This window comes from Falco naumanni, chromosome 4 (genome assembly GCF_017639655.2).
Source record: "Falco naumanni isolate bFalNau1 chromosome 4, bFalNau1.pat, whole genome shotgun sequence".
Taxonomy (NCBI): domain Eukaryota; kingdom Metazoa; phylum Chordata; class Aves; order Falconiformes; family Falconidae; genus Falco; species Falco naumanni.
Window position 1 is genome coordinate 66,774,481 of NC_054057.1, and position 21,254 is coordinate 66,795,734.

A 21,254-nucleotide genomic window follows, 5' to 3' on the forward strand; every position below is an offset into this window, starting at 1 on the left:
GGAGCTGTTAATGGCACGGAATTGGTCTGTCCTTCTGGCTAGGATGGCAAAACAAACTGCTTGGACCAAAGTGTGAATCCCTGCCTCTGTGTCGGTGTCAGATCCCAAAGCCAGCTTGCTTTGCAAGCTGTGATCCCTCACAGACGTCCCCCGTGTGTTTGTCGGGACAGAGGCAGAGCCAGGGAAACATCGGCACCATCTTGGCTGTGCACGTGGTCAGGCTACAGATAGATCCTCAACGCAGGTGAACAGCAGCACAACTTGGGGCATCAGGGCGCAGCCCTTACTGCTGTGTGCCCCAAAAGAAGTCTTACAATTTTTTAGGTGTGATAGCAGCACTTGCATTCAGTTGTTGCTAAATTTCAGCTCTATTTGGGCAGGTATGACAACAGAGGATTTAGTTTTCCATAGTCTGGCTGAGAAGCACAGCATCAGTCCCTGATAAAACTGCTTCCAAGCCATTTACATTGTTGCCTGGGTTACCAAATGCTATTTTCACCATCTTCCTAACCTCAGCCTGGGTGCACTGGCATCCCCAGCCCCGAATCCCTTCCTAACCTCAGCCTGGGTACAGCAGCATCCCCAGCCCCGAATCCCCTCCCTGGAGGCACAGAGCATCGTGCCAGAGCTCTGTCCCAGGACTGGGGTTTTGGGGTCCAGAGGTGTGGCTTCCTGGGCTTTGGTTCCCACCAGCCTTGCCAGGGACAGGTCTCCCGGCCCTGCTTCCCCCGAGCTGGTCAGGGTCTGCCCCCTTCCTCCTCCTGGGGCACCTGGACAGCCCAGCACAAGGGGAACAGGCTCTACCCTTTGGGAGACCTTTCTGAAGGAGCTGCCTGGGGCCGATTGCTCTGAGCTCGCCTCTTCCTCCTCGCAACCCTGGCGACTCTTGCAGACAAACCCCCTTAGCCCCTCGGCGTGGAGTCTACCTTCCTCACCACCAACTTTGTGCAGGTGAGCTCTCGACGAGCAGCAGCCAGGGCTGTACCTCCTGTGGGTGATGCCTTCTGCACCTCTGCAGCACTGCTGCCTCCCAGATAGAGGATCCCTGTCTGCGGGCTGGCCCCCTCGTGCCACGTGCAGGTCCCTACCTCCGTGTGAAGTGTTGTGCCGCTCTAAAACAAGGTGGGGTTGCTCTATAACCAGCTCTGGAGTCACTCTTTGCTGCTGTGACAAGGATGGAGCGATGGAGAACTGGAGCCCCGGGGTGGTCACTCACTGCAAGGGGATGGTCAGAGTTGCTAGGAAGATGCACAAGATGGAGGTAAAGCCGGGAGTGGCAGAGGCTGAGCTCACCAGGGTGGATTGGGAGCGGAACTCATTTCCTAATACTCCAGTTTGGGTATCCCCACGCTGCTGTAACCCCCCTCGCCGCCTTACGGCAATATGTGCCAACCCAGATTTCATGCAGCTTTTTGCAAGCCTTGCTGCGGATCTGATCCCTTCGCTCGCGGTGGCTTTGTCCTACAACTTGGTAAATCCTGGTCACAGTAACTCACAGAGGAAAATGCAGCAGCAACGCTTCTTGCCATGGCAACCGTATGATTGCGTCAGGGCTTTTTTTTCAAACTGCAAAGCTGGATAAGCAACTCCCTCAGGGAAAGTAGTAAGAGAGAAGGGAATATTTTTTTTCCTGTGGGCTTTGGGACTGCCAGTTCCCAAATTCAGAACCAGCTCAGTATTTCACTCCCTGCTTCAGAGTCCAAGGCTGGCAATGAGACTGCGCGTGGTCACACAGGGCAGACTCACTGGGGATAGGAAGGGCTGGGGGAGCGGCCGTCCCCTGCAGGGAATGGCTCTGTGTGCTTTCCCCGTGCTGGGGAAGCCTCTCTGCTTCATGGCGTAGGCTGACTTTGCAGGGAGATCAGGAAGGAGGAGGAGGTTTGGTGGATGGAGGCCTGGGGGGCGGCCCTGGTTCAGTCCAGACTCACATTCCCTCTTTCCCTGCAATCCCAGCAAAAACAAAGGGAGAGGAGGTGGCTCTTCCGCCAGCGCCGTTTGTGCTGGCGGGCTCTGCGGCAGCAGCTGGGCAGCCCTGCTCGCCCCCACCGCCCCTCCAGCTGCGCCTCTGCTGCTGTGTTTGCAGGAAGGGTGGTCCCGCATGCTTCACTTAGGCTCAGGGGGAGGAATGCGATGCTGGAGCACAGAGCAAATGTGGGCTACGTGGATGTTTTTGTTTCTTCTCCAGTCCTGCTGTCATGGAGACCATGTGAGCCACAGCCCTGAGAGCAGACCATGAGACACCCAGCACTTCTGCAAGGCTTCTGGGTGCCCACCTGCCCCCGCGTGCTGCCCCTGTGCTCTGGCCCACCCTGCTCTTCCCCTGTTCCTCCTGAGAGCTCATCTCCCCAGCCCTCGCCTGAGGCAACAGCACCCGGAGGAGCGCAGGGCTGCTCTAGGGTTTGGAAACCTCATCAGAGCAGTGCCTGGGGCAGATGCTTCTGCTCTGCCCCCAGCTCCAAGCTCCTCAGTCTCCCAAGCAGGTGCCAGGGCTGCAGAGCAGGTTCAGACTTGGCTGCTGCGTGGCTCTGGGCAAACGCCAAACTGCTGTGTGCTGTGAAAAAGAGCTGTGAGTGCAGGGGACTGGAAAAAGGTCCCTACAAACCGAGACAGGAAGCATTGCTCAGTGGGAACCCCCACCAAAGAAACCCTCGGTGCTGTGGGAAGGGCTGCTTGGCTGCAGGATGCACCGAAGGCAAAACCCTCTTGGAGGCAAGAGAGAGGCTTGTATAGATCTGGGAACCACGATGAAGGGAGAGCAGGAGGGGAGGCATTTAGCACATCTCATCATATCGGTGCTCCCCGAACATATTTCCATGTCCCACTAAACACTGGTGTGCTGCTGGATGGGAGACTCTTTCAGGAAATAGGTGTTTTCATTTATGTGATGTTTGGTACCATAATCTCTGTCACTGGAAGTTTTAAAAAATGGGCGAGAAAAACATCTGTCAGGCATGGGTTACTTTATTCAGCAGACAAGATGATCCCCAAGATCCCTCCAGCCTCTTGTGATTTACGGTTTAACGATGACTGCATACTGCAGCCTACGTGTATGAAGACACAGGCTCTGCTTTGAAGAGCGCACAGTTCAAGACAGCTATTTGTGGTCCTTGACGAAGCGCTGGTGCTTTCACCATATTAGGTCACTGCAGCCACAGTCCCTGCTCACAGACAGCTACAGGTGATTTAAAATGGGCTTTGGCCAGAGAAAGCAAACAATGATGCTCTGAAACTCATGGGGTATTCAGGTGTCCATCCCCCTGGCAGGATCGGTGCAAAGTTAACTCTGCATGCTCTTTCCTGGGTGTTGAGTGCTTTGGGACCTTCTGGCCAGGGGCTGTGTTGGTGCCAGCCACTGCTGCAGGAAGGTTTGCTCTAGTGACATAAATCACGCCCATTATGTCTCATTGCTTAATTAACTGCTGTAACAACTTGTGAAATCTGCCAGGTGAGCTACCTGCCGGGTTACTCCCCAGCACTGGTTTCAGCTGTAGCCCCACGGTATGGGTTGAGATGTCCCCATATGGAGGCCGGCCCTGAGCCCCTTGGGCAGGGCAGGAACCCCTGCCTGTGCTGGGCGGGCAGAGCGGGGCTGCGGTAGCTGCCTGCCTGCAGGCTGAAGTGACATAGGTTGCATCTAATGCCCTGGATCAGGCAGGGAGGAATAAGCAGATCTGGAGCACAGGAAACCTCCTGAGAGCTGCAAAACTCGGACGGGAGCGGAGGCGGCACAGGGGATCTTGATTTGGCCTGGCTCTCGCCTTGTTTCACAGGGCGACTCTGTTGGTGTCAAAGGAAAGGCATTGCCGCACGCCCAAGCGAGATCAAAATCACACTTCTGGAGACAAATCCAGGCAGAACTGCAATCACCATTCACTGTCACAGGAGCTACGCCGTTCCCACAAGCCTTTCATCCTGCTGGGACTAAAATTCCATTGAAGCAGCAGAGGAAGGTTAACAGTGCTATTTTCAAAACACCCGACCTGTGCTGGCTTTGCACGAGGAGTTAAAAAAACAATTAAAAACGGTGTTTGTCCCTTAACGTTTGCAGTACCGATGGTCTCGGGTTGCTCCTCCCCTCCAGCATCCCAGGGCGGCTGTCCTCGCTGTTGCTCGGAAAATGGCTCCGTGCGTCAAGGTCACTTTATCCACCCTCATCATGGACCAGAAATGCTCATGCTAATGCGTCTCTAATTTAATCAAAATGCCATGCCAGGGACACAAGCTCAGGGTTGGGCTCTCGTTTTCTGTCTTGAAGGGCAAAACCTGATTTGCAGTGTCTAATGGCAGACAAGCCTCCTTGCTCTTCCGGGCCGCAACTGCTGCGCTGATGGACCACACAGCTGCATGCAGAATTAGGTAGAACTAAAAAATAACCCAGGCTTATTCAATAATTCAAATGCAGAGTTTAAAATTAAAATACCCTCCTCAAATCAGGAAATAGTTTTTTCATTTGCATAAAATATTGTAGTACTTTATCCTTTTAGTCACAGTTTCATCCTGTTTTTAACTATTGGGATAAGATTTTGTGTTGAATCTCCTTTTGCTGCAAAACATACCAGATACACTTAATTATATATATATATAAAATGTATATTATAATTACTCAGTGCTGTTAATTTGCTCTCGGGACTGAAAAGTTGTGAACTTTTTTCACAGTATGAAAATCATAATAATAATATAGGATTGGGAGCTCAACGATACTGGGTTTTTTTACTTGCTTGTTAGCACTTTGGAGGCAGCTGGCAGCATGAGGCTGCAGTGTGCTGTCCCTGCTGGCCCCCTATGCCTGGCAAAACTGCCAAAGGCATAAGCACCATAACACAAAACACTGTCTGTGTGCTGTTGTGAGAGCTGCGTTGAGGAGTAACAAAACACCTATTTTTGTGTGTACAACAGCTGAGGTTCAGGCAGAGTGCAATACTGAGATTCCTCTGTATTTCATAATTACTATAGGTGCTTGTGTACAAAACAACCCTTTTCCTGTAGATCCCAAAAGGTATAGTAACAATCAGAAAGGAAAAGCCCAATTTCCTTACTCTGTGAGGCACAGAATGGGTAGCTGCCGCTTTTACAGAACAATAGTGGGCAGAAGACTTCTTTGTATTTCACTGTGGTTTCTTTTTGCTCTCAGCGCTCAGTTAGGAAATCTGTCGCGTTATCTGCAGTCAGTCCTGATTTTAAAACCTCCAGCGTTACTATTCTGTGCAACCCGGCTCTGACCAGGAAAGACTGGAGGACTACAGAGGTGACAGGACGGAAGGGGGGAGGCTAGGCACACGTGTGCAGGTGTGTGCACACTCCTGCTGCAAACTGTAAAGGAAATTACCAAGTAGTTTTCTCCAGGATTGAGCTGACCCGGGCAGGGGGGAGCAATGAAGTGACCTCCAGAGACCTGTCCTCGCCTTGTTTTCTTCCACCCTTTCTTTCCAGCTCTTTTCTGCAAGACGCAGTTTTCCTCCTGTGCGTCTCTTCCTCTCAGAGGTTTTAAAATAGTTCTACATTTTCTAGATGAAACTGTACTTGTATGAAAAACTGGAAAAAAATTTTTTGTAGGTCTTTTTAAACCAATGTAGTCCATTCCAGGGACATGTGTTCATCGTTGCCAGTTTCCACTTTCAACAAGGAAGTTTTTAATGCTGAAGACATTTTTACCTTAGAAAAACACCAGGGTGGGCTTTTAAACATTTCAATAAAAATTGGGCTGAGCAAAGTCCTTTTATTAGTATGTTTTATACGAAACCATTTATGCCTTGAAACCAGCGATGGGGCTCCTTTTTACATTCATTGTGCCGTGCTCTCCCAAGCATGTGTGGGGGTGTGGAAGAACCAGTACAACACTTCAAAGGGAGAAGCTGCCTCGCTGTACGGATTATTCACCCCGCGCTGCCACAGGAGGCAGGGAAGCTGCAATTGCTGCCGCACCCTGCGGGGCAGGGAGAGGAGAGCGGCCTCCCCGGGAAGCTCTGCCGGCTTTGGGGGCGGCGTGTTCGCTGAGGCATGCCTGGGGGTGACGAAGACGCGACCCTGGGCCTACCAGGGACAGGGGAACCTGCTGCCATGCCACGGAGCCACGTTCTGGTAGCGAGTGCCGAGGCCTGGGGAGACATGGGGACAGGCAAGGCCTCCGCAGGACGCGGGGGACAGGCCTCCCTCAGAGGAGGGGAGAGGAGACGGCAGGGCCCTGACGGGCGGGCAGGCGGCACGCAGGGCAGTGGAACGAGCCTACCCGGCACGGGCGGCACAACGGAAGCAGGACGGTCCAGGAGCAGCGAGGAGGCTGGGGCTGAGCCCGGGTCCGGTGACGGGCAGCACTCGCCGCCCAAGATGGCGGCGGCCCCTCGGGCGGCCCCTTTGTCTGCAGCAGCCGCCGCATTGCCGCGAAGGGCGCGAAACTGGGGCAGCGCGGACACGCCCCCCTCGGCGTGCGGCCACCAGGGAGGGCGGGGCGAGAGCGGCCGCCGGCCAATCGGCTGTCTCCACTTCCTTTCTTCTCACAGGGGCTCCCCCGGCCAACGGTCTCCGCGCTCCCGACCAATCCGCGCCGCGCCCCGGGCCCCGCCCCCTGGTGGGCGGAGTGGGCGAGGGGCTGCAGCATTTTTGTTTTCGCTGCCCACTGCCCGCGGCCCTCGCCGCGGCTCATGAATATTAATAGAACCCGGCCCAATCAGCGGGTGCGGCGGCGGCAGCTCTTTGGTAGCGTCACTCGCCCCGCCTTGCGGTGGGGGGGTTAATCTGCGTATTCATAGGATGGGCGGGGCACGGCGCGGGCGCTTATAAGCCGCCGCCCCGCCAGCCTCAGCGTACATCGCGCCGAAGCTTTGAAGTGCTGTGTGGACCCCGCACCTCCAGGCACCGGTAAGGCGCCCGCTGCGGTGGGCGGGCTGCGGCCGGGGGGGGGGGGGGCTCGGGGCGCCGGAGCTGGAGGAAACGTGTTTTGGAAATTGCGGTCTCGCTCGCTGCCTGGGGGGAGTTGGGAGCGGGGCGCCCGTCCTGCGCCACGGGTGTCCCCTGTGGCCGCGGGGAGCCCGGCGGAGCCGTCCCGGCCGGCTGCCGTGGGGGGAGGGAGCCGGGGGAGGGGAGAAGCGCGCCCTCGGAAACAAAATGGCGACGAGCTTCGGCCGTGCAAAATGGCGGCGGGCGGGAGGAGGGGCGGCGGGCTGCGCCTGCGCGCGGGGGGCGGGCCCGAGGGAGGGGCGGGGGTCCCGCGCCCGGGCGGGGGTCGGCGCCGTGGGCTGCGCCTGCGCGCGGGGCCGCTGGCAGCCGCGGGGCGCCGGGCCTGGAGGGGGAGGGGGGCGGCGCGGCCCGGGGCCCCGCTGCGGGGAGCGGGCCGAGGCCTCCGCGGGCGGGCGGCGGCCCCCGGCCCCTGCCGGTGTCCGGGCGGCCTGCGCGGTGCGGCCCGCCTGGCGCTCTGCCGCAGGCCTGGGGGCCCGGGCCCCCTTCCCGGGGAGGCGCTGCGGCCGGAGTCGCTCTGCGGGCTGTGCCTCCGCCATGCGCAGCCCCGCTTCCCTGGAGTGCCTGTGTGTGGGCCCTACAAGAACGGAACCGTGTTCTTGTGGTGGTGAAACAGATAGAATTTTCCAGACGCCATGAAATTGCATCTTTTGATACGCTGACCGACCCCCTGATACATTGATTTTGCAGGTCAGAATGGCATCAGATGAGGGAAAACTCTTTGTCGGTGGACTGAGTTTTGACACCAACGAGCAGTCATTGGAACAAGTCTTCTCTAAATACGGACAAATTTCTGAAGGTAAAATTGCAATAGCAAGCTGTGACCTTCTCCACAAATCTATCGGCTTGCACAGGTGCTGATGCGTTTTCTCTTTTTGTCTCCTGCCCGTATAGTTGTTGTGGTGAAAGACAGAGAGACTCAGAGGTCCAGAGGTTTCGGCTTTGTTACTTTTGAAAACATAGATGATGCTAAAGATGCAATGATGGCAATGAACGGAAAGGTAAGGAGGCCTTGGGGCAGATTCTGTATTTTCTAAGGTGTAGTAACAGAATCCTGAAGGATGTGCTTCTGTTCAAAGCTGTGTAGCAAACCAGATAAATACCAGTGCCTTAAAAGAATAGAACAATAAAAATAATTTCTTAGTGATTTGTGACCTAACCTCTCTAACTGAAAACCAGTGATGTTACAGGAACAGCTGTATGTGCTGTGTGAATGTGAATTTACTTAGGTAGTTGGTTTAGTTGTGACATTATTTAATGGTAAGAACTAGCGAATTCTAGCACTGTTTAGCTGACGGTGAAGGTGTGTAACTAACTCCTTGTACATGTGTTTTGCTATTTTAAGTATAGAGTTGGCTTATTGTTTTTCTGTTTTTTAGTCCGTAGATGGACGTCAGATCAGAGTTGATCAGGCTGGAAAATCATCAGAGAACAGATCTCGTGGCTACAGAGGGGGCACTTCTGGGGGCAGAGGTTTTTTCCGTGGGGGCAGAGGTCGGGGCCGTGGCTTCTCTAGAGGTGAGTGTGTTTCAATAACCTGACTCGCGGTGCATGAAGTGGTCATGGTATTTGTCAGAGTGCTTAAAAAGAACAACCAACATGGTCTGGTGTCTGTTCAAGGAGGTGGAGACAGAGGTTATGGCGGAAGCAGATTTGATTCCAGAAGTGGAGGATACAATGGCTCCAGAGACTACTATAATAGCAGGTAAAGTCATCACAACCACTAGTGGGTTGTTGTGAAACTCTTTTGAGCCCATTGCCTGTTTGACGTAAGTGTCAGTAGGCTCTGGAAACAACTGAGCAAATACAAAGCACGTGAATGTTTTCTAACAGCAGGAGTCAAGGTGGCTATGGTGACAGGTCTTCAGGAGGGTCCTACAGAGACAGCTATGACAGTTACGGTAAGTCTTGGTTCAAATGGGAATGATGAGTACGTATGCTGTAGGAGCTCTAAACCTTCTGACCCTGTACTTGAATCTGGAAATACTGAAAGGCTCAGTTGGACTGTACCACTGTTTTCTGCTCTTGCCCGTAAGAACCAATCTGTCAGGCTTTGGACGTGGTTGTGCCGTTTAAATTTCTAATTTGTAATGCATGTGTAGGAGTTGCTTGGATCTAAGGCAAAGCAAGTTTTTAAAATGCGTTCCTCGAGCTTGAGACTAAGACAAAACTCGGATGCCCTAACAAACTTTAATCAAGGGTGGGGGAGTTCTTTTTACGATGTAGCGAACTAGCACTAGCTTCTGAAATAATGCAAGGGAGTAAAATGCTGGAACTTGTCTATGCTTCAGTGCCTTTACAATTGTGCCTGCTTCTTGTCCTCAGCTACACACAACGAGTAAAAATCCTTCCTGACTCAAGATCGTCCTTCCAATGGCTGTATTTATAAAGATTTTTGGAGCTTCGCTGAAATCGTTATTGTGTAGTACATCTACTTGTATTTTCACTTTTGTAGTATTATCAGTTCTAATCTTGTCAAACACAGCCTGACAGCTTCTGATATGAGATGGTCTAATTAGACTTTTCTTTAAGAAAGCTCTGCTTTCAAGTGTTTTTAATCTTTTTTTGAAAGCATTTCAGATTTTATTTTACCCTTCGTGATGAGCCAAGGTGTTTTTTTTAAAGTTGTGAAGTTGGGGCCCCAATTCAGTTTCTTTTGAGATAGAAAGGACCTTTAATTCAATGTTCACTGGAAGCTGAACAAGCTGTGGACTTTTTTTAAGTGCATTACCTTCGTCTTTTGTAACATTCCTTTAGTGTAGCAAGGTAGGAATGCAGCCTGGGTACAAATTGGAAGGCAAACCACCTTGATATATCTAAAGAGAAACTTGCTTGTATGTTCAACCTGCATAACGGTATTTTTACTGTTGTAATGATGTAAATTACCCAGAAATAGACTTGCAAACTTACCATAAAAGAGGTTCTTGAAAATGTTTATTTATATTGTCCTTTTTTACTGGAAGAAATATGCATATTCCATTGATATTGTATTTGAAGTGGTAAAGGATTCTTGTATACAGTTTTCTTTGGCTTTACGAAGCCTATTAAAAGACCGTCTGAAATGAACTCTGTTCCTGACATTTACATTTCATTGCACAACACAATCTTCGAAGATGAAGAACAGCCTAAGCGATAGGGGATGCCAGAGGAGAGGAGAAGACTAGTGATAGTGTAAGAGCAAGCCAGATTTATTGACCAGTTGCTAGAATTTAATCTTAAACCGGTCTTGGCATGTGAATTCGTCAACATACTTTCACACAAGAATAGTCAAAACTTGTCTAGAGGCAGAGGACTGAAAGTGTATACCTTAGGATGTGCAAGTACTTGAAGCCTAAAGTCAGGAGTGGAGGGAACGCTAGTGTTAGGTAGGATAATTGATGTTTCCTTAAAACACTGAAATAGCCTACATTGAAAAGCTGTAGTTGAAGAATCAGTCCTTTAGTAACTGGACTAGTTACTAGCTTGACAGGAGTGTTCAATGGTAGGTAAATTGCCGTAATTAGCTAGCTTTGTCATTGCCTTACAAGTTCTAAGAATTCTTTGCTAGCATATGGAAACTGCAGTGTCCTTGGAGAAAAGAAGTGTTGTGCCTCCAACAGAAACCTCTGAGACGAAAGCTGCTCTCTTGGCTAGTTCATATGTGGAAATAGTCCTGTAATTCGAGGTAACTCCTTTTGCTCATGTCCGCATCCTTCCTCTTGTTGAGAGCTCATTTGAAAGTCTAATGTACCTGTGAAAATATTCCTTTTGACAATTTTGGTCAACTGATGGAAAAATTTTAACCCATGCCGTATGCAACCTTTGGCTTGTGGCACAACTTCAGTTCCACAGATCAGAGTTGGGCATGCAGTCATGTCTTGCTAGTAGGTATGGAAGCAAGATGGGAAACGAATTCCCTGACTTGATATGTGTTCATCTATTGAGAATCTTCCTAGACTTCATTAAGTTGCTCACTTTAATTGTAGCTTTCTTTGCCATCCTACTTGTTGCCATTAACTTTTTCCCATAGCCCACACTTCCTAAGCAGCCATGTCAAAGTGGTTAACTCTCTGCTTAGGGATCAAATGATACATTGGCTGGCATATCAAAGGCATCAGCCAGCCCTGGAACAGTTTTCCCAGACTGTGCTTCTGTGATGTGATGGGTTCAGCGAATGGCTTGTGAAACCCTCGTATCTGATGTGACTTGTGTTGGGGGGGGAGGCGGGTGGCAATGTAAAAGTCTCTGTTTGATATTTTTATTAATGCATCTCTGCTTTGGCAGGCTGAAGAGAAGATGGACACTCAACGCAGAAGCTGAGTGGGGATTCTGAGGACAGGAGAGTATGTGTTCTCAGGAAGCAGGACTGAGATGCGAGTATGCCAACCAGGTAACGTCTCTTCAGTGTGCTTCTTGCCCCCACATCTTTTCCTGAGAAAAAAAAAGTTTGGCTCTGTTACTGGTTTTACAGTGCTGTTCTCCAGGCAGGAGTCTGACCAGTAGTTTCTAGGTGAGATTTCCCAAATTCTTTGCCTTCAAATTCATTGTTTTAATTTTTATTTCAGCAATGAGACACATCATCAGAGAAGATCAAGAAGGACAGCCGTGGACTGACAGGAGTGGTGGAGATGAAGAGCTTTGAGCAGTGTGACGTGATTTTTATATATAGGTCAATTGAACAAGCAAATAAGTTAGAATAAAATATTGCAATGTGGAAAAAAATGAAATCTCTGTAGTACTTTTGTGGGGAGGTCTAAGAATATTAGACTGTGGCCAAGGCATACTGTAGAAATCTAGTTCCCTAGCGTAGAGCCCAGTTAAAAGTAAGAAATAAGAAATAAGCCAAGGCTGTTCTGGCTGGGGAGGTTGACAGAGGGTGACCTGGCTTTAAGGGCAGTTTGAGGAAGAAATTCGATTTGTATCATTGTAACCTTGAAGTTGTTGGCCTAATTACATAAAGTTTGTGTGGCTGTGAAACTTCAATGTAGTGAAGCAGCTACATCTGAACGCAGCTGTTGGATGAGCAATTATGTAAACAAGGAGTCAGTACTTGCACAGAACAGAAGCTGCTGCTTCCTGTTGAAATTGTAACAAATACAGGTTTCTAATTTGCACTAAAAGCTTTTTTTTTCCAACTTGGTCAATGAGTTATTTCTTCCCATACACGTCAGAGTAATCCAATAGTTTTGCTGATGAAGGTTGAGATGTGGTACTTGGTGCTAGTCACAGAAGTGGCTGCACACATGTAGAGTTTTACACCCTGCAAAATTTTCAGGTGGGACATGATGCGTCTGTCCTGCAACTGATGAGTCTGTGTTTAAGTACTTGCTTCAAGATAGAAAGTTGCCTCGAATCTCCCATCACAGTGAGGTGGCTATTTGCAACTTCACGGTTTGGGTTTTAACAGATTCACTCAGGGTTTTTTGGGGTTTAGTTGGTTTTTTTTTTTTGTCCTGGAATTTTCGCTTTTCTAGTAGAGCAACTTGTATCAGGTGAAAACCATTAGGTGCTGGGACATAAACAGTGAGTGAGGTGAGTTGTGGAAGCAGTACTGAGCCATGCAGCTTTTGAGTACTGCAGTTGGAAGCCTCAGCTATATGGTAGGAGCATCCAGGCTTAAAAATGGTAGTAAGGTAGTACTAGTTAGGATAGTAGCTGGTTTCACTGCTCTGATTACTGCCACCAAGGTGTCCTGTACCGATGGGGCAAAGCATGAGCTGCCTAGGTGAGGTATTAAGAAAGTACAGTCTTAACAGCTGGAAATTTAAAAAAAAAAGTTTTAAAACACTTGCAGGTGATGAAAAAGCTGCAGAGCTGGAACAAAAACTACTGGTATGTGTGAAAGGGAAATTCAGCCCAAGATGAAAGGTGCCTCAGCCGCCGGTTGTGGGGACTGTGATTGTGTATTCATTCCTTCGACACTGGATTAGAACAGCTAATAAAAGACTTGGTGCCGTCGTCCCTAATTAGCAGATGTTGCCTTTTATTTGCAATGGCTATTGTATTCTGCAGAAACTGTTCTGTGCAGGAGTTAGAAACACCTGGGTTGTGGTGGTTAATTAAGGTTCCTGGTGGTTGTTCTCTTAATTGCTGTAATTTTGGTTGCCCTGCCTTGCATCCAAGCAGCTCGCTCTTGCACCTGACTTCCACACAGTGTGGTGGTAGGCACCCAAAGGTGGGGTTTTGCTCGCTCTGTAGAAGGGCAGGTAGGGTGCAGAGCAAGGGGATTCACGTTCCCTTGCAGGAAGTTTGTGCTCTGAAATATTTTCTCTGGTCTGTTGCCCTTCACCTGCTCTCTATTATAAACTGTGAAGTTACTGGGAGAATTTCAGCCTTTTGTGTTAGTTAAGGTGTGTGCTGCAGAGTGCAAATTTTGTAACCCCAGCTCTCAAAACGGGCATTTTCCTCCTGCCCAGTTTTGTCCTTCAAAATGGCCCATAAAAAACGTAAGCCAGCCAGACTGATTACCCTTTCCTTCCACCGCTGTCTATACACATACCCTGTATGTACAGAATATTTGTTCTGAATTCGTTTTACTCCCTTGCTACCTAATCCCTGTCTTGTAACAAAGTCAGATCAGTGCTGGTTGCTGAATTCCTCCAGCTGATCTTTGGCTTCATCTCTTGTGTGTCATGAATTACAAGAATTCTCTTAAGTAGTGGTGGATGTTTTCTGATAAATCACACTAACTCAAACTGTCCTTAACAGCCTGAAGGGTAAAGATTTACCTTTGATACAGAGTGGAAGCAGCACAGATGATTTCTACTACCCTGCTTCTCTGCCCCGTTGCTGGCAGGGCTGTGAAATGAGCACTGCCTTCCTGAGAAACCCACTGAAACCGCGCTTGTGTGGCTCCAAGTGAATTAATGCACATGCCTGATGCTCGTGAAAAACGAGGTCTTGTTCTGTGTTAAATCCTGCAAGTGACAGCTCAATAACGAGGAGGATTTATCCTGCTTGAGAGGCTGACAGCTGTGAAGGTATTTTTGGCAGTTTGGATGGGAGTGGGGCAGGAGGCTGCAATGTGAAAGCAGTAAGTTTCTGATCTCTGTTACTCCTGCCCACTTCTTTTGTGTTAATAGAACACATTAGATTGCTTTATCCTGCCTTTTTTCTCCGCATTTTTTTAATTGATGCTTCTGGTTGTGCTATGCCCCACTTGAAGGACGGTCTTCAAAGGAATGTATTGCACAAAAAAGTCTGCTCGTATGGCCTCAGTGCTGTGAAGCAGGGCTGCGGTGCCTTGTGCTGCTGCTCCTGCTCCGATGCTTGAATCTGGAGCAGATGGGCGTGATGGAGGCCAGACATTGTGCTGGTATAAAGGAACTAAGGGGTAAAACCAGCTTTAAAAACTTGTGCCCTAAGAAAGGTCTCGCTCGGGAGCCCTAGGCATGCAGGGGCTGGGGGTGGTGGTGGCAGCAGGGTGCCCCCAGCTGCCCCCCTTCCTCCGCGAGGGCTTCTCGCCCAAAAGCCATCGCAGACCAGAGCCCTGTGGGCAGAAGGGGGTGGTTATTAAGCTTGTTTTCTGAAACCTCCTTTTCTTTTCCTTTTTGTAACCTTTTTCAAATTACCCAAGTGAACAGAACTTAAAAAAAGAAATCAGCTGACATGCTTTTGGGGGCTGTTATCTAGCAATTCACCGGTGAGGATTTTTGCATGTTAATGGAGGATCATATCAGGCATATATCATATATATATATATATATCAGATATAGGAGCATGAGAATGTGAAAAACCTTTGCTGATAAAAATGCAACCGGGTGATGTGTAAACATTCAAGCTGTAAACACACACCAAGCGTCCTTTCAAAGGCCACCCTAAATAGAACGCCTCGATGCTTGAATGCAGGCAGGAACAATTAATAGGTGCAAAAATAGAGGCCTAGTTCGAGGTGCTGCTATTTCGCCAGTGCTAATTATGGCGCTGCACTAATGAGTTGTTGCTGGGGCGTGGGGCTCAGGCCTGGTGGGACACTTGGGTTGGCTTGAGGGGTGCCTGGCCCCTTTCCAGGTAAAATGCTCCTGCTTTTAAAATTTTTTTTTTTCCTTCAGGCCCTGTGTGCCCGGGCAGCTGGGCCCTTCCCCAGAGCCTCGGGGGCAGCTGAGGGCCCCCCGTTCAGTTCTCTGTCCCGCTCCAAATGCGCCTGTTCGAAGTGGGGGGGACGGTGACCCTGAGGGTGAGAGTGTTGCTGGGGGGGTTATGGCGGCCCTAGGGGGGTATGGCGCTCCTGAGGGACTAAGGGCGGCCCTGAGGGGGTTATGGCGGCCCTAGGGGGGTATGGCGCTCCTGAGGGACTAAGGGCGGCCCTGAGGGGGTTATGGTGGCCCTAGGGGGGTATGGCGCTCCTGAGGGGCTAAGGGCGGCCCTGAGGGGGTTATGGTGGCCCTAGGGGGGTATGGCGCTCCTGAGGGGCTACGGGCGGCCCTGCGGGGGTTCTGGTGGCCCTAGGGGGGTATGGCGCTCCTGAGGGACTAAGGGCGGCCCTGAGGGGGTTATGGTGGCCCTAGGGGGGTATGGCGCTCCTGAGGGGCTAAGGGCGGCCCTGAGGGGGTTATAGCGGCCCTGAGGGACTAAGGGCGGCTCTGGGGGAGGGTTATGGCGGCTCTGAGGGGGAGCGGCAGCGGCGGGCCGGGGTGGAACGGCGCCACCCCGGAACGGCGCTGCCCCGGAACGCCGCGCTCGGCTCCGCCGGGCCCAGCCGGTGCCTGCGCCGCGCCGCACCGTCCCGCCGCCTTCCTGCGCCCGCCCCGCCGAGGCGCCGCTCGCCGCTCAGCGCCGCCCGGCCTGGCCATGCTGCGGCCGGAGCTGCTCTGCCTCCTCCTCCTGCTCGGCCACGCCGGGCGGGCCGCCTCCCCCGCTCCTCCGGCCAACCTGAGCCCGCTCAACGGCACGGAAGCGCCGCGGGCGGCTGCGGGTAACGGGACGCGGCCGGGCCTGCCGCCGGCGTCGCGGCGGCCACCGGGGTCGGGGCTGCCGGCGGCGTCGGGGCTGCCGGTGCTGAAGCGGGCGATGTACGTGCTGAGCGCCCTCTCGGCGCTGGCCGCCCTCTACTTCCTTCTGCGGGCGTTCCGGTGAGTGCTGGGCCCCGCTGGGTCCCCCTCCCTCTGCCAGGCCGGGGCTGGCTTCCCTGCGCGTCCCTCCGGCACTGCTTGTGAAATGCTGCTGTACATTCACGCCGCTGTTAATTGACTAAGCTAATTAGCCTTAAACCATCTCCCGGCCCCACCCGTTTTGCCCTTTGATTCATAAAGGCCCTGCCGTCTGACAGCGCACTGACTCTGCGCTCTGTGTCCCCCAGCCCTAGGTCAGAGGGACCCAGAAATGAGCACAAAACTCATTCCAGGTTGAAGAAACCTCAGCGCAAGAAATACGGCCTTCTGTCAAATTACGATGAGAACATAGAGATGGCCTCTTTTGACAGCGACGAGGATACGGTGTTTGAAACGAAAAATTTGAGGTGGTAAGCGGGTGTTTTGTGTTTCTCTTTTCCTCGCAAGGGGCTAAGACTCCTTTTCTAAAGACCTGGGAGCTTTGGCACAGATCCTGCAACCAGATCTGCATAAATTAAACTTCTGTGTGTGGTCTCTCTGTGTTGGCACACAGACTTGATCTTGCCTTTCTTCATTTTCTGACCAAGTGCACTGAAGGGGACGTACCCCGGGTTGTTCGGAGCACTGCTTTGTTTAGCAGGCTCGTAGGAGGGAGAGACAGCCCTTGTGTCCCGTCTGAGCCTCTCTGCATTAGACAGGAAAACAAAACCTCCTGTTTTCTTCAGTTTAGGAATTGCTCCCAAGTCACATCGCAGCTAAAACAGTCCCATTCCTGCTTTCACAGCGATGCAGTTTCGTCCTGTGGATCAACCAGAGTTTGGTTTCTCTGGAGGATGTTTTTTGGAAGCTGAGGAGTGTTAGCTCACTGTCTGGCCTCTCAGCTCCCCCAGCTGTTTTGAGGTTGGTAGTGATCTGTCACTTTGTACCTGCTCACTCTGATGCCGGGTGTCATCTTTTTTCCAGATGATTTGGGACCAGCGGCACCAACTGCACAGACTGACCAAGAGGGTGCAAGTCCAGTGGAATCACCAGTGCTCAAGTTTTATTTTTTTATATTTGCTTATAATAACTATTAATTAACAGTACAAACACTTCCATAGCTGGGGCAGGGGAAAAGGGGAACAAACCTGTTTCTTCACACACATTTTTTGGGGGAAGGTGGAGCTGCAAGCTAAATGATGCTGCGTTGGGTGCTGTTAACTGTGCAGGAAAACGTAACTCCTGGATGAATGCTCAGCATTTGAAAAGTTACTGCTCTGGACTCAAGTGCTGCAGCTGTGTCTGCTGGTATTTTGTAGGTGCTCATATCCCTCTCTACTGACTGTGGCAGTCAGCTTGAAGTATCAGGCAAGTGGATTCCTTTTGCAGGCGGATCCTCTTTCCTTCATGCAGCATCAGGTTACTCCTTTAGAACGTGTCTCTGTAAATCAGTTCTGACCTAGTAGGAGCTGGGAGAACTCTCTTTTGTCTGTTACACTTGTGGTGGGTGTGGATAGTGCTGTGTTAGTTCAGAGGGAGTATAGCTTTGGGAATGAGTTAAATGCATCAGTTTTCTTGTAGTTGCGGGGTTAGCAGTTACACATGGTAATACAGGTCATGGGTTTACAGAACAAAGACATGTTTACAGATGAAAGGTGCCGCTTAGCCCAAAGGAGCATTTCTCCAAAAGAGCAATCTGTTGCGTGGTCTGTGAAGCTGTGAGTGTTCAGACTGTTACGCCCAGCTCCAATGGTGCGTTCACCAGAGAAATGTGTGACATCTACCAAGCTTCTGGATTCTGAGCTTCTGGCTCTTGTCTGAAATCACCTGAGGAAGAGCTGGAGTGCTGCAGTTTGAGCCGAAGAACTTCAACTGCTAGTGTGATGAGTGATCTGTCTCTGAGCATCTGATGACTGGAAAAGGAGGACCCAAACGCCTAAGAACTGTGATTCTTAAGCCGAGACAGCCCTGGCTCAATCTGTTTTTGTAGCGTACTGGAATTTTACTCCATTTGTGGTACTCAAGCTATGTCCCACTGTCAGCTCAGCAAACCGGAATGTTTCTGTGCAGCCGGTTGTGTTGATATTTGGGTTCTTATTGTGTAGGACCGAGTGTGAATGTGTTAGAAGGTCATTGTTAGGTGGATCTGCTGCTAAAATGGTGAAAACTGCTTGCTAAGAGCTCCTGTTTATGGCATGCCTTGCAGGGAAAGCCCTTCCTTGAAAACTATGGGTAGTGCAGATCTGCCCCACTTCCACCCAAAACTGGTAGTGCCTTTGTTAGAAGAACCCAAGGGAGTTGCCCTTCGGGCCAGGGAACTCCCTGCTTGACCTTACTTTTCAGATGAAGATTGAGAATGTCTTTGGGGTAATGGCTCCTTTATTTTGGTTAGCAAATCCTCTAGATAAGGGGACAAAACTGACACTTTACAAAAAGAAGGGGGCAGAAGGGATATCCATATCAAATAGCGAGGACAAATGGTTTTGCTGCCAGTCACCTGGTAGCTGAGGGTCTAGCTACTGCTCTGAAATCCCTCCCAAGGCAGCTGAGGGAGTGGTGTGATCCTGGTGCTCGCCTCTGGGAGGGCCAGCATTTCTCAGTGCAGGGTGGGTGACGTTTCCTGGAGAAATGTCATCCCAGGTGCTGGCAGCTTCGTCTTGCACACGTGCAAAAGATTTTAAAAAATACATATATTTTTAGTAATGCTGTCATGTGAACGCAGCACTTGGATGTGCCCTAATTTCATATCATTTGTATCCTTTCATGCCTCTTTTAGGTACTTTCTGCTTGTTTAGCTGATGCAGAGATGAAAGAGTTTGCTGCGTTCCTCTGTGAGGTAGCAGTAATGGCTAAATCTGGCCGTTGCTGCCCCTTGGGTGATCAAGAGAGCTGATTTGTTTGATTCCTGGTAGCGTAGATACTGCATAGGCTGGCAGGTGTGTGCGCATGCTGATAACTTTCTCTGGCTGTTCAACTCCCTCTGCAAAGTTGTTTCTTGCATTGTACTGAAGCCAGGTAAGCTTGACTGTATTTCAGTGAACTGATGTGCCCTGGCTCAGCGTTTTGACTGACAGGTGCATTGGCCTTTCTTTATTCTGAGGCAATTGATCATACTTCAGGCTCTGCTCTTCATCGGACGATGGGTTTTGCGATTTTGAAGTTTCCTTACCTTGCAAGAATGGATGGTTTTTTTTTTTTTTTTTTAATGTTAAAAAGTTGAATGATTTTGGTGAAAGAGGGGACCTCAAGCTGTACGTCCTGCCATAAAAATAATTTTGATAGAATTTGATTTTGCTGTAATGGTTATTTAGAATGTGAGCATGTAAGGATGTGGAGGGATACATCCAGTGCACATAATGAGGTCCGTATTCTGCTACTATGTAGGCAAATGGTAATTTGAAGGCCTGGAGGGTGTGCCAGCCCAGTGTCTGTGTGCCACGTACATGCTTTCAAGAGTCCTTCTGCTGGCTGTGGTTAAAGTGGTGGAGAGTAAAAAGGTGATCGTGGGGCTGTAGCGTAGCATTGCTGTCAGTTTTATTCTGATACCATATTGGCTGGAGACGGGTTTGAGTTGTAATCCATGACCCTGTGTGGCTATTTCCATTTTCACTTGGAAGCATCCTGCATCTTGGAAGCAGTTGGTAGTCTGGATTTGCTCTTCGCAGACCAAGACCTTACGTTCCTGCTCCATTCTAAATCGTTGTTAAAGGCATTTTCTGAGAGGAGAAAACAAAGATGCTGATTACAGATCTGAGACTCCTTCGAGGACAAATCTATTGCTCGGCACAGCTGTTGCTGATCTCCATTTCTCCTGGAAGAATAAATTGGAGCTGTCGCAGCAGGTTCTCCTCACAACGGTGGAACAGTGCACCCGTGGGCAATCAGTGCGAGGCCAGTGCAGGCTTTTGGGAGGTGGATCTTGCTAATGATAGTGGCTTTTAAAGCCTTGTGTTACGTTTCCATAATAAGAGAACAGTGCAGTAGTTGCTTCAGTTACGGTTTACTTTATGTGTATTTGATACCTGTGTTGATAGCCTGGTAGGTCTCTTTGCAACGGTTAGATCTTCTAGTAAGTTTTTCAGAATAGATTTAAATACATGGATGCAAACAGATGCACATGTGCTCTGAGCATGCAAGACAGCTCCGGCCTGGGAGCTGCGCAGCTGCATCAGTGCAGGGTTGTGCTTGTCTGAATACTGTGCTGCTGCTCGGAGGAATGTCCCTGGGCAGGCTGATGCCTCACCAGCTACTGCTGCATTTTTCTTCCTCCAGAGTGAATCAAGGTGTTAGTGGGAGGCTCTGTGGACTCAGGCTGCCCTTCCTTGTTGGCCTGTGCAGGGCTCCTGCCGATCCTTGCCAAAAGGCTGTTGGGAGTTGATGGGCACAGGGTGATGAGGACCACGAGTGGAGCGCGTGGTTCCCTGCGATGCTGCGCAGTCACCAGCCTGCATGGGTCACAAGTGACTGCTACAGAGTTCGCTTGAAACAATCACTATTGTTTAAGCCAAAGCCTAATTTAAAAAGTTTACGTAATTGCCTCTCTGATCTTCTTGGAGGGCTGTATCGAATCCTCTACTGTTGATATTGAGCTACTAGGCAAATCGACTGGACTGTCTGCTGAGGTTAATGAGATTGACTGAGAGCGATATGAGCATCAGCTCTCTATTGTTAATAACATGCTTCTGTTTTGTTTCATTTGTACGTGTGACTGGAATGGGATCTGCAGTGCGAAAGTGCTGGGAGATGGACCTGTGGGCTGAGCAGATTGCCAAGAAGTCAATAAAACAGCACTTCAGTGCATTGTGTTGTCTGTGCTCTCAGAAATGGAGGAGCTAGTCTTTCACCCTCCTGCTTGAATTGTTGATTTATTTTTAAATAGCAACCAGTCCTGTATTGATTGATTGTTTTACTTTCGTTTACAGCATTCCCCCCTTCCATTGTGTCTTGAAACAAACGAAATAAAGCATTCCGTTTCACCCGATTCCTCCACGGCGGTGTGCTTGGCTGCTGGTGTTCGGGGTTGTGCTGTGTGGCCGTCTCACATGGCTGCCTGGCTGCTGAGCCGATGGGATGGTGCTTTTATGGAGCCTTTCTCTGCTCAGCTGCCCTAGCTGAGCGTTGCCTTGCGCTCTGCTTGGCAGTAGAGGCACACTATCAAAATGTTTTATGTGTTAGATCCACACATCTCTCTGCCTACTGCTCACCTTCGCCGATCATCTCAGGGTTTGTTTCAGTTTTCTAAAGTCTCCTCCTGTGCTTTTCTCCCTGTTCTTACATGAATCCCTTTTCTTGTAC

General features: G+C 50.3%; 2 protein-coding genes across 9 annotated transcripts; both read left to right on the forward strand.

Annotated features, from left to right (window-relative positions):
* The first annotated feature begins 6,723 nt into the window (after window positions 1-6,723).
* LOC121086936 (cold inducible RNA binding protein) lies at window positions 6,724-11,652 on the forward strand. 6 transcript variants are annotated; one of them, XR_005827483.1, is made up of 8 exons: window positions 6,724-6,855; window positions 7,642-7,750; window positions 7,846-7,952; window positions 8,331-8,469; window positions 8,572-8,656; window positions 8,785-8,852; window positions 11,215-11,320; window positions 11,496-11,652. XR_005827483.1 is itself a non-coding variant. In XM_040591402.1 (7 exons), the coding sequence occupies exons 2-7, from the start codon at window positions 7,648-7,650 to the stop codon at window positions 9,291-9,293; spliced, it is 519 nt and encodes a 172-aa protein (XP_040447336.1). In that variant the 5' UTR covers window positions 6,724-6,855; window positions 7,642-7,647; the 3' UTR covers window positions 9,294-10,017. The 6 variants fall into 6 exon arrangements, 4 of the variants coding, with proteins under 4 accessions (XP_040447336.1, XP_040447337.1, XP_040447334.1 ...); XR_005827484.1 differs by having other exon boundaries at window positions 8,788-8,852; XM_040591402.1 differs by lacking the exons at window positions 11,215-11,320; window positions 11,496-11,652 and adding an exon at window positions 9,277-10,017.
* A 4,019-nt stretch (window positions 11,653-15,671) lies between these two features.
* On the forward strand, window positions 15,672-20,940 carry FAM174C (family with sequence similarity 174 member C). Of its 3 annotated transcripts, none has more exons than XM_040592228.1 (3): window positions 15,672-16,001; window positions 16,229-16,390; window positions 16,944-20,940. In XM_040592228.1, coding segments are annotated over exons 1-3 (444 nt in total). In that variant the 5' UTR covers window positions 15,672-15,720; the 3' UTR covers window positions 16,945-20,940. The 3 variants fall into 3 exon arrangements, with proteins under 3 accessions (XP_040448162.1, XP_040448163.1, XP_040448164.1); XM_040592229.1 differs by having other exon boundaries at window positions 16,229-16,387; XM_040592230.1 differs by having other exon boundaries at window positions 16,274-16,390.
* Window positions 20,941-21,254: the final 314 nt, after the last annotated feature.